This window comes from Eumetopias jubatus, unplaced genomic scaffold (assembly GCF_037043125.1).
Source record: "Eumetopias jubatus isolate StellerSeaLion01/CBP00866 unplaced genomic scaffold, mEumJub1_p1.0 scaffold_5, whole genome shotgun sequence".
In the NCBI taxonomy this organism is placed as follows: Eukaryota; Metazoa; Chordata; class Mammalia; order Carnivora; family Otariidae; genus Eumetopias; species Eumetopias jubatus.
This window is the reverse complement of record NW_028274811.1, coordinates 31,660,321-31,671,739: the sequence shown is the minus strand read 5'-3', so window position 1 is coordinate 31,671,739 and position 11,419 is coordinate 31,660,321. Positions and strand designations below refer to the sequence as shown.

Sequence of the window (11,419 nt, the reverse complement as noted above, 5' to 3'; positions counted from 1 at the left end):
ATGTCTAAAGAGAGTGAACCACACAGCTTCCCTGAACACACGAACATCCCAAATTGAAGCACTATGGAAAATACCAACTTCTAGGGCAAAAGAGAAGCTCTGCTGTTAGGATAATTTTCCAAAAGCAGTATTTTTAGAATGGAGAAATTGCCTAGGTCTTTGGAATCTGAATTCTGATGACTAAATCTCCATCTCTCCAGGGTATAAAATGTGAAAACTCTTAAAAAAGAAAAAGATTCCCAGTCAAATCTCTCGGCCTGCTTTCTTCCCACTTCCTAAAGCCTACAAACCAATCTAGACAAGTTCCTGACTGGGCCATCAAACATTTCTCAGGGAGCTAGAATGTATAAATACTTGACTTCAACTTGCTGGGAGAGTGACCGTAGGGAAGAGGAGATAGGTACCAGGGCAACAAAGACCAAATCAGACTGCCAGAAATAACCAAGGCCTTAACACAAGCCTGGGCCACAGGATATGTCTGCCATGGCCGTGAAGGGTCGAGGGACCAGATACCACCCTCAAAGGGTGAAGGCCCAGCCATGCCCTAGAGGAAGGGGCTGTTGGAGTTAGGTGGCCTTCTCCCTGCTTCCTCCTTGCCTTTCTTTGTGGAGAAGGGAAGAAGACACTAGAGTACACAAGATTGCTTGGGAAAAGGAATTATTCTAATAAAACTTTATTTTTTCAAACACAGCCACAGAGGCAGGACCTCATGTTTAACACACACAGACTTATGGATTTTTTTAATATAAAACAAAGTTTACGAAAAATTTTTTTCCACTTTTTGTATTTGTAATCCCATTAGCACAGGGACTTTGGCAGCAGGTGGGAGTGAAGGGCAGCTGGAGCTGCCACTGGGCAGTCACCGGGCACAGGAGGAGAGCACCAGCCTGGGAGTGGCTTCACTCACACACGCAGGAATACTCACCTACTGGTCAGCCACACCACACACACAACACAGATGCAGATGTCTACCCAGCGTCAACCACAGCCCTGTAAAGGTGTGCTCCACTCTGGGTAAGCCCAATATGTGAAAATCCGAATAGTCAAAACAGCTAAAGTAGAGGGAGGTTGCTTGCTTTACAAAAGAAGCAATCACACAGGCTGCTTTTAAATGGTCAGCAGTCCAAATGCATCACAAAATAGTATTTGGCTTACACAGAACTGTTGGAACAGATCTACTGTGTAAAGCAAAATGAACCACTTCTTGAAAAGGCTTGTCCCAGGGTCATGGGTGCTTAGATTGGGAAGCAAGATGACCGTTTCAACTAGTTTAACTTTCCAGATCTTAAAGTAATGGAATTCAAATACGGTATCTGTAGACCCTCTCCCCTAAGGATCGCACCCCTAGGGGCTTTGGGGAAGCCACGGCAGAGGCAGGATTACTGCCCTCACTTCTTCAGCTTAGGGCTTGCAGAGACCCCACTGGCCTTGCCAGTGGCCTACTGGAAGCTGGCACAGCCAATATGCAGCAGAGAGCCCAGGGATAAGGATGCCCCAGGAGAAAAAAAGCTGGCACCAGGGAAATTATGGCCTAAAGAAAGATTAGAGCCAAGGGAGGGATAAAACCAAGGATGGGCAACTCCTGGGCTCACAGTTGCCCTGGATTCTCCAGAGAGCCTCTTTCAGACCCCTACAGACCTGGTAGCTCACTGATAATACCTGGTAACTAGCAGGAGAAGGGGAAGAGCCTTGGAAGGGTAGAACCTTTAGAGCCAGAGGCTCAAGAATAAATGGCCACATCCTCAGGAGTGGAGGTGAGGAGACTGCAGCCCCGGTGATGCTCCTATCCAACATGTGGGAAGCCAAGAAAGTAACAGGTTCAATTCCATGAGGAAGAAAACGTGTGGGTTTTGATCTTCTTCCCTAACATGAGGAATTGGATCCCAAGACACCCTGGAAATTGAAGAGAACGACCTTCCTCCAATAAACCAGAATGGCAGGTCCAATTCAGTTGTGCAGGGTCAACCAAAGCTGGGTAAAGCCTCACAAGCTATTTGGCGGCCGCTTCCATATGTATCTCCACTGGTGCCAGGCCTAAGGGTCCGGCAGCCATTAAACCCACCACTGCAGCCACTGGGACCTGCTGCCCTGGCTCAAGTTATGGGTGAGAAACAAAAAAAAAAAAAAGCAAATTCAATCCAACAACAACAACAAACTCCCAGCTGCTTCTCATAGCCTTTGCTTTACACATCCTCAGCCAAACCCTCAGTGAGCCCCAACCTCCCTGAGGTCTCTCAGGTACAATTAGAGGCAAATAAACATTTCCTGGCAGGAATGGAAGACAAGCAAACTGGTAAATGCTGACATCCCTTTCCACTTTCTCAAGCAGGTCAGAAAAGAGGTTAGGCCTGGATCTTTTAACAACAGGTTTCCCTATAGTCTGCTTCCAAAGGGCAGCACTGGGATAAGCTTACCCATGCTTACTGGGCACGGAATGCCACTTCTGCAGCAGGTGGGCCTCAGATAATGGGGACCAATACACACGGCCTTCCCTCCATGTTCTTGACCCTTGAAGCTCAGAGAGTGGGGTGGGGGGAGTCCCATCAGTAGAGAGGGAAAGAGGAAGATGGAGCCCCTCCAACTCTGCCTCAGTTGCCCACATGCGCTTACATCTACTTAGAGACAAAGGCAAGTTGTATACAGCCTATGCAATCTGATGAGGAAAAAAGGCCAGCTCAGAATCAATGTAAAGAGCCCTCTCCAGTTCCAATATTAGATCTACCTAGGGGAGGGGATGGGCCTAAGAAAAAGACCATTAGCTGGGGTCACAGCACTTAAAAGACCCTGCCATACCCCAAAGATAATCCTCTGCAGAACCAGAGGTGCTTATGGATTATAAGCCTGGTTCCAGAGCTACTTAGAAAAAAGGAAAACTTGGTGCCCTCCTCTTGACTTTTTGAATAAGCCTGCGATCCCATGAAAATTCAAGATCCTGGGGGATCATGATGCTCTGCTGTTAAGGAGCAACTGCCTTCCTTCCCTAAGGCTACACAAACACACCTTTCCCCAAGTACACTCCCATACACGCACACACTCTCACACAATTTCTCCGAGGAGGCTGAATGAACCCCCCACCCTGGCCAAATTCTAAGACACAAGTGCCCTTTGAAGCAAAGGGGCTAGTGAAATTCCCCGAGCTGGGGTCAGCAGACCCCTTCCTTCCCTGCCCATTGCTTTCTCGGTGGCAGGGATACTCACACTCAGGGCCGCCATGGGAAGGGTCTGCTCTGGGGCTGTCCCTCCCGCCACCAGCTCCGTTTATCTTGTCCCGGCCAGTCTCTTGGCATGGTCGAGCTTCCTGGAGCGAGAAGATTTCCGGCTGCCCTGAGTCGGAGCCCTCCACTCACCCCCATTCCCAGGCTGGGCCCCCGGCCTTGGGGCCTCGACACTTGTTAGTAGCCATAGAGAGTCAGTCTGTGTGGCCCCAGGAAGTAGCCTCTCAGTTTTAGTTCTCCTCAATTAGATTCAAGTCCAGGTCCCCAAAGTCCTGCTGGCACAGTGTCCGCTTGCTCAGTGCCTGCCGCCCCCACCGCACGGCCCCCTCCTCCTCCTCTTCGCTTTCACTCAGCACCTGGGAGGAACCCCCAATGGGGCTGCAGGAAGCAGAGAGGGGTGGGGGGCTACAGGCCATGAACCACGGTGGAGAAATGCTGCTGCCTTCCCGGGCTGCTTCTTGGAGACAGAGACCTCCTGAGTATGGTTTCTGTCAAACAAACAACAAAGTTAAGAGTGCAAAAAAAGATACCAACTTCCACAAAACCCTGAGCCCAAGTATCCCTCTTGGTTACTCTTACAGGCAGGCATCCTAGGCTTTAGGGTAAGGTATGTGAACTCCCTGCTAACATTTGGAAAATTTATAATTTCTCCAAATTCTCTGAGGAAAGAGCCCATAGTTTCTATCAGATTCAAGATTAGGAGCTCATTTATAAGCTTCATGTGGGCAGGAATATTGTCTGTATGTTTCACAATATTGCAAGTGCCTAGTCACAGCCTGGTACAGAGCAGGTATTCAGTAACATTTGCTGACTCGTTGCAGGAATGACTCTATGAATAAGCACGTAGATTCTCAAAGAGGTTTGTGACCCGGTGGACTAGAAGGAAGAGTATGAAAAAAGTGGGCAAGTGCATACAACAGCTGTACTCACACTGGCAAGTCAAAACACAGTTGCTGAACGTGAATGATGCAGCAACCCGTTTTTGCTTAAGCCCTCACAGACCCAGGGGAAGCAGTGAAGGACAAGTGGCAAAATGAGCCCTGAGGTCAAGAAGGGCAGGGTACTGCTGATGGGACTTTTATGGCTTATGCATCCTCAGAGTGGAGGGAAAGTGCCTTTAGCAGAATAATCGCGAATCTCTGTTGGGAGATTTAACATGGGTCTCACCTGTTTCTCTAGAACCTCCCCCAGGCCCAAGAAGTGACACAGGACATGGACTTTGAGTGCTAAAATGGGTACAGTCCTAGGCAACCAGGATGGTAAATCACCCTAGCGAAAGCTCAGACAGAAAAGAACCTGCCAGGGCGCCTGGGTGGCTCAGTCATTAAGCGTCTGCCTTCGGCTCAGGTCATGATCCCAGGGTCCTGGGATCGAGTCCCACATCGGGCTCCCTGCTCAGCAGGAAGCCTGCTTCTCCCTCTCCCACTCCCCCTGCTTGTGTTCCTGCTCTCGCTGTCTCTCTCTGTCAAATAAATAAATAAAATCTTAAAAAAAAAAAAAAAGAAAAGAACCTGCCAGGGGCACCTGGGTGGCTAAGTCGGTTAAGTGTCCGACTCTTGATCTCGCCTCAGGTCTTGATCTCAGGGTCCTGAGTTCAAGCCCCGTGTTGGGCTCCATGCTGGGTGTGGAGCCTACTTAAAAATTAAAAAAAGATTTTTTTTAAATAAAAAAAGGCACCTGCCAGGAGTGCATAGAACTAGAGGACAGCTCTCAGGGAAAATGGAAGTCTCCCCCCTCCCAACCAAGCTTCCCTAGTCCTGCTGGTTCCACCTGATTCATCTTGTCAAAGTCCAAAGAAGGCCGCAGCCGCCGGGGGTCCTCCTCGTGGCGCCGCTTGACTCCAGCTTTGCGGGCATCCAGATCACAGGGTTGTGAGCGGCTTCGGGGAAGATTGCGGAGGCCTCGAGGTCGCCAGGGCAGCTCTGGGGAGGATGCAGGGGAGCTCCGGGCAGAGGGCAAGAAGCGGCTTGCCTGCGGGCCCAGGCTGGGTGACAGGGAGAAGCGGCGCTGGGGCGGGCAAGGTGACAGGGACTCAGCATCACTCTCCCAGGAGCCACTTTGTGGGGAGGTGGCACAGGGTCGAGAGGAATCTTGGGCCAGGGCCAGGCTGAAGAAAGGGGGACTGTAGGGTCTGTGGGCCGGGGCACATTGAGAAGAGGCACTGGGAGCTTGGAGGAACCTGAGGCTGGAGACCCGCTTTGGGGGGCTCTGGTGAGGCACCTGCGGCCCACCCCCTCCACCACTGCCCCGGTGCTTGATGGGAGTCCACAGCTTGGAGGGGGCGGGCCGCCACACCGGCTGCCAGCGAGACAGGTCCACGGGCACTGAGAGTGAGCGGCAGTGCCTCTTGGATGGAGGGGCAGGGGGCACAGGAAGCTTCTCTGGGTCTGGGGGTTCAGGGCTTAGGACTTGGGAGAGGAGCTGCTCCTGTGGGGAACTTCCCGGGCTGGGTGGTCTGAGGTGCAGGCTCAAGCCTGAGGGGTGGTAGCTGAGGTTGAGGCTGTCCTGGAATTCAGCACAGGAACAGTGGGGCAGGCCCCTCCAGGAAGCACCTTCTGGAAAGCATTCATAATAAAAATAGTATTAATGAGAGTTAATGTATTTTTAAGGGCTCACTATTTGCCACACAATGTAATGAGCACTTTAGCTGAGGTTTCCCCAAAACCTCACTATCCCCATTTCACTCACAGATGACAGATGTCCAGTTACTGGACAGTAACTTGTCCAAAGTCATGTAGGAATGAAAGACCAAAGGAGGAGTCAAACCCAGGTCTGTCTGATGCTAAGGCTAGGTTTCTTAACCACTATACGATACTGCCTCCATTATGAGGAAGCACCAGAAACCGAAAATAGTCCCATATACTGCCTGCCACTCCCTCTCAAAGGTAGACCAATTCAAAAGAAGTAAATGCACGTGTGCCCTGCTCATCCCTCACTCCATCTAACACTACTCTGCTCCCCTACCCACCAGCCCCAAGTTGTGAAAAGCAGGCCCATGCTCTTCTTCCTTAGTTTTTCCCCTTCCTATGTGTCACCAGCACCAAGACAGGAGTTAGGGCTACCAAGGAATAAGAGGTAATCAAGCAGGATCATTTTTATTACTAGAGAGTGCAAACAGGGTAGGGAAGGCCTTTGACGGTGGAACCCGTGCTTGGGAAACCCTAAGACTATTCATGTTCCTTTGTGTCTGGCCATCCACAAAGAAATACTCAAATTAACACACTGATATGGAAAGATCTTCTAGCTATATTATAGTTAAGTTTAAAAAAAAAGTGCAAATAATATATATAGTATGCAACCTTTTGCAAGAATAAAAAACACACACTTATAGATAAACTCTAGATGGACAGACAGAGTAATAACCAGAGCTGCTTTTAGGGAGGTGGTGGGAGATGGATGGAGAAAGGAGACTTTTCTCACTGTAAACTTATTATTTTAAAATTTTTGAACTACATGAACATACTACCTATTAAAAAAAAATCAGACTGGGGGACAAAAAAATAAAAACAAACAAACAAAACCATATTATCAAAGTCCCATCAAGGCTCGAGGGAGAGCCAACTAAACAAATAACTTCCACGCTGGGGCAGTAAAATGGAGACAAGTGTCAATCTCAACAGGTGGCCCTGGCAAGAAAGTTGTGGAGGTCACTGGAAACCAGTGCAAGAAAGGTGTGGACGGAAGCATGGACAGACACACAGACACACACACACAATGCCTTACCAGACACAAGCTGGAAAGGGTTCCCACAGTTGGAGATGTCTGCATGATCAGGCAGAGGCTAAAAGAGAGAGAATATCCATCATGATTCAGGTTCAGCACACGGATTTCCAGGAAGCCCTCTTCAGCTCACCCCTGGAATTCATGAGCTATAGAGATGTGAGGGACTCCTAAATGTTCTCTTCTTCTTGTCTTCCCAAAGTTAGTGAGTAAAATAATCCACATCTTCCAACATCTACAAACCCTTCTCCACCCAAGTTTTGATGTCCCTTCTCTATCAGTGGAAAAATACCTGCCCCCTTCCTTTTGGGCTGGGTTTTGAGCCTTTAGTAGGCTCTTCCAGTACAAGTACCATGACTCATACGGCACAGGACATGGGTAAAGTAGTAGCAACAAACAGCCTCAGAAAAAAGGGGGAGGGGGTTGTAGAGAAGCAGGAAGACTGGTCTTTTACCAGACTGATGCTGAAGCGTGTGCATTTCAGCTCATCCAGAGTCTGCTTCTGTAGCTGCTCAGTGATCAGGGTTATCATGATTCTCCCCAGGATCTGACTTGCACACTTTGGAGCAAATGATGGATGTCTTCCCTGTCGTTCTTCCAGACCTCACTCGTGAGCCGTCTTCTGCCACTGCAGCACCATTCTAGCACCATTGGGACTTCCCTCTCCAGTCATGCCTGCTGAGTCTGCCAATTACAGAGGGACCAGCCCCAAGTGGTATTAGAAATGTACCTGGCCCAAAGGTGGAAAATGCATGGCACACATACCACAGCATCCCTATGCCAGGCCTCTGGCAGACATCATTACTTGATCACAGTTTTTCCTGCTAAGCCTAAACACAGCCTCAGAAACATCCTGAACTTGGCACTCCAGTTAACCAGTAAAGTGAACTGGAGTTAGCAAGCATGTTGAAACCTATTTGCCACTCCTAACCTGGTTCATGCTGTGCTTTGTCTACCCAGCGTACCAGCACCAGTTAAAAAACAGCTTAAGTGAGAGAGGAATGCCCAAATGGTTACTTCCATCCTGATTACCCCAATATTTTATCTTCCAAACAGAAACAGAGAGGTACCCTTTTCCTAAACTACAGAAATAGTAACAGGGAACAGGGAGGAGCACTGGTTGTAGGAATGACTTTTTGCTTCAGACCAATCAAAGTAAACAAAGTTTTATGTTCTCCCCTAGCTTGAATGTTTGATATATTATTGTTTTCCAACAGATACTGTATGTATTCTCTTATAAGATGGTAAGAAGATAGAGAAATGGTACCAGGATTTTTTCCAATTACATTTTAACTCTATACATGTTAAAAACAACAACTGTATGACTTCATTCAACTAAGTTTTTAGCCTGATCTCACTCAAAGACCATGGATTCAATTAATCAAGAATCCTTCTCATGGTCAATTTCAGCATAAGCAAACTAATTCTGTCAGAGAACAGGCTTCAAGCCCACACAATTGCCTGAGGGGCCTTACTCAATGGAGGAAGGGAGGATAACCTAGTGTTTCCATATGGTTCTGCCTATTCCCAGAAATGACCAGCAGGCAGACTGCTCATCAGAGGGTATACGTAGCATTCTCTAGTAGATACAATAAGCATTCAAGAAATCTAAGTCTTGCTCCAATTTGCTATGACAGTTCTGGGAAATGACTTTTCTTGGCCTTAGTTAATGTACATGTAAAATGGGCAGAATAAATCTCTTATTATTCTGTCACGGGTACAATATAACACGAAATATCAAAATGCAAAAAGCATACCATCCAGCCTGTACAAATCAGGAGTCCACATAAGACTGCTGTTTCTCAAACCCTCCTGTTTGTTGCTCTACACAGCCTAAGAATGCCACAAGTGATAATATCATTAAAATGAATAAGACAATTGGGTGTATCTATTTGGCTGGATGCCAACCTCCCTCACCTGAACACCTAAGGAAGCCCAAAACGGCTCTCCTGTGACCTTGGAGGCAGATCACTTTCTACTTTTGCAGAAAGAATCATCTCTACCCCATTCCCACCTCGGAGACAGGTAGGTAAGGAAGAGCAAAGAACTACATGTAGATGTATCTGCAGTTTTTTTGGATGCTGTGGGAGAAGTCAATCATCATTACAGTTAACTATCATTTTCATGCATAATTATTATTACCACCCTGAACAAAGTTCCAGGTTCCTGAGAGCTCCCTTCAGCAGCTTCCCCTATGTTCTTGTGGGAAAAGCTAAAGCTTATATCACTTCTGCTCTTGGTTTCTTAACTCTGCCCCCAAAAGATCAACTAGAGACGAAACCTAACTGCAGGCTTTTTACCCCAGAGATCCCAGGCCTCAGGCTGACCAGCCATGAAGAGCAGGGAGTGAAGCAAACTCTTTCAAGCTTTTCATGAGGCATTTGGCCAAACAGCAAACTCCCAGCCCTCTCTGGGATCAAGTGAAGAGAGTGATTTTGTGTTTTTCTGCATTTTAATTGTTGGGATGTGGCCACACACGGCGGTAATTGGAACAATGCAACTACCACCACGCAACTGATACTCTCAGCCTGAGTTTCCTAAAACAGGCCTGGCTGAGAGGGGGAACAGAACGGAAGCCATAAGGAATCAAACCAGGACACAAAAGAAGGCAAACCAGCTCCGCGAGGGGCCTCCTCTTTCTCAGGCAGGCATAGAAAAAAGTGTAAGCAACCCTCTCTTGCCGCCTTCCTTCCCCTTCCATTTTGTATATCTGAGGGGCAGAGACAGCCCTGAACGTTCACTAAACAAGTTAAAACTTCTCAGCTTAACAACTGGCACAGGACTCAGCCCTTCACAGAGCACCAGGCCGTTAGGCCCTCCCCACGGCCCCACCAGGCCCAATTCTCAATCCAGGCTTTCCCTCCACCATCAGCCCCCTAAAATAAAGACTGGACCCCCACCCCATCTCCTATTGGATGGCAGGAGCCCCTGACATTCGGGTTTCAGGGATGCTGAGGTTGTGCTGAAACCTGGAGAACCTAGGATCAAGTCAGACCAAGGGGGAGGAGAGTCACAAATCCCCTGGGGACCTTCCCCCCATGTCCCAGCCCCACACCTCTGGGGGTCACTAAAGAAAAACATGAGGGAGGCAGGGAGGTGCATGAACAGGTAAGTGGGGACCTGACTGCTCTTCCTCCATATGGCTCTGGCGGGGATAGGGGTGACAAGTGGGGAGCACCCCTCCCCCCACCCCGATGAAGAAGCGAAAGGCTAGGCCCCCCTCCAGTCTTCAACCTCTCCCTCGGTTGCCCTGCCTGTCCCTGCGGGGTGGGGCATGGGGCGTCCGCTAGCCCCTAGGGGGGCACCAGGGCTCGCTCAAGGGGACTGTCTTTCGCCTCTTCCCAATCAGCTTCCATCATCTGGCCACGGGAAGCGAACTCAGGACGCAGGGGATGGAGAGGGTCTGGGACTTAGCACTCCGCCAACCCCTCCCCCACCGGGTCCCGTGCTCTCCCCGCGGAGGCGTCCAGAGAGGCCGTGCCGCGCGCGCGGCCAGGCTGGGGGAAGGGAAATAGGGAAGGAGGGAGGGACAGTCGAGGTGCCCGCCCCGAGGCCCCAGCGCCACCTGCCCTCGCCACCTACCGCGGCTCCTCCAGCTCCCAGGGCCGCGGCCGGAGCAGCTCTGAGCGCTCCGTTCGCCCCACGGTGCCCTTAAAAGGCGCCGGCGCGAACCAACGGGCCCCTAAGGAGAGAGGGGGCATCGCTCTGGTTCGCAGAATCGCCCTGAACCGCCCGCGGAGGCTCGAACCCCGCGTCGTTTCTCTCCCAAAGTCTTTTTTGAAAAGTGCTGTCGGGAAGGAGCCAGGCTGTTTGATTTAGGGATGAACGTGGTTTCTTCACTATCGAGTCACCCCCTCCAAAATATTGCAGAAGGTGGACGGGCCCAGTTGGCGGCACATCTCCAAACCCGCGGGGGAGACAGTGTCGGACGAAGGTAAACAAAACCATTCCCTTCGCCCTCGGTTCCAACATTGGCCCAAGTACGGCCCCCCACTCGATTCGGGCCGCGTAACAGAAATAGCCACAGTTCCTCTTACCTGCTCTCCTCTCCCGCCCTCTACGGCCGCCTCTCAGAAGGAATCCCCCTTCCGCCAGCAGAGGACCCGTCCAAGACGTGAAGGCTTCTGGGAAATGTAGTCCAAGAGCCGATTAGGGCCTGCTCTGAGTCTCAGGAGCCCCTCTTCCAGCTGCCGGATCGCCTCGAACCTTATAAACCCAGGACTGGTAACGGTTGCGGGGCCGTTCCCAGTTGGTTCTGTAATTAGACCTCACTCAAAACACTTTGTAAAGCTGAGGAGGGCCCAGGACTGTTCACGCCTCCTCCTTCCTCTACGCACCCCCACCCCCCAGCAGGATGAGGTAATGGGGTTGTGATTATGACATCATAGGCGGTTCAGTTGCTTGCGGGGGTGGGGGGGAGGGGGGAGTATGGTGGTTACAGCTGGACCACTTTCCTTAAGACTGAAAAGGGAGGGAGGAAGGAA

At 50.0% G+C, this 11,419-nt stretch overlaps 1 protein-coding gene across 2 annotated transcripts; it reads right to left on the bottom strand.

Moving 5' to 3' along the window:
* Positions 1 to 657: 657 nt before the first annotated feature.
* FAM53C (family with sequence similarity 53 member C) lies at positions 658 to 11,193 on the bottom strand. 2 transcript variants are annotated; one of them, XM_028103585.2, is made up of 5 exons: positions 10,973 to 11,193; positions 7,390 to 7,619; positions 6,939 to 6,996; positions 4,986 to 5,770; positions 658 to 3,703 (listed from the first exon to the last, which is right to left on the bottom strand). In XM_028103585.2, the coding sequence occupies exons 2-5, from the start codon at positions 7,465 to 7,467 to the stop codon at positions 3,446 to 3,448; spliced, it is 1,179 nt and encodes a 392-aa protein (XP_027959386.1). In that variant the 5' UTR covers positions 7,468 to 7,619; positions 10,973 to 11,193; the 3' UTR covers positions 658 to 3,445. The 2 variants fall into 2 exon arrangements, with proteins under 2 accessions (XP_027959386.1, XP_027959385.1); XM_028103584.2 differs by lacking the exon at positions 10,973 to 11,193 and adding an exon at positions 10,518 to 10,655.
* Positions 11,194 to 11,419: the final 226 nt, after the last annotated feature.

Excerpts from the sequence above, each read along its gene's own strand:
- FAM53C (XM_028103585.2), bottom strand. The coding sequence starts at position 7,467 with ATGATAACCCTGATCACTGAGCAGCTACAGAAGCAGACTCTGGATGAG. Across the intron at positions 5,771-6,938 it reads CCCTTTCCAGCTTGTGTCTG|AAGGTGCTTCCTGGAGGGGC; the intron begins GTAAGGCATTGT and ends AATGCTTTCCAG. Across the intron at positions 3,704-4,985 it reads ACTTTGACAAGATGAATCAG|AAACCATACTCAGGAGGTCT; the intron begins GTGGAACCAGCA and ends TTTGTTTGACAG.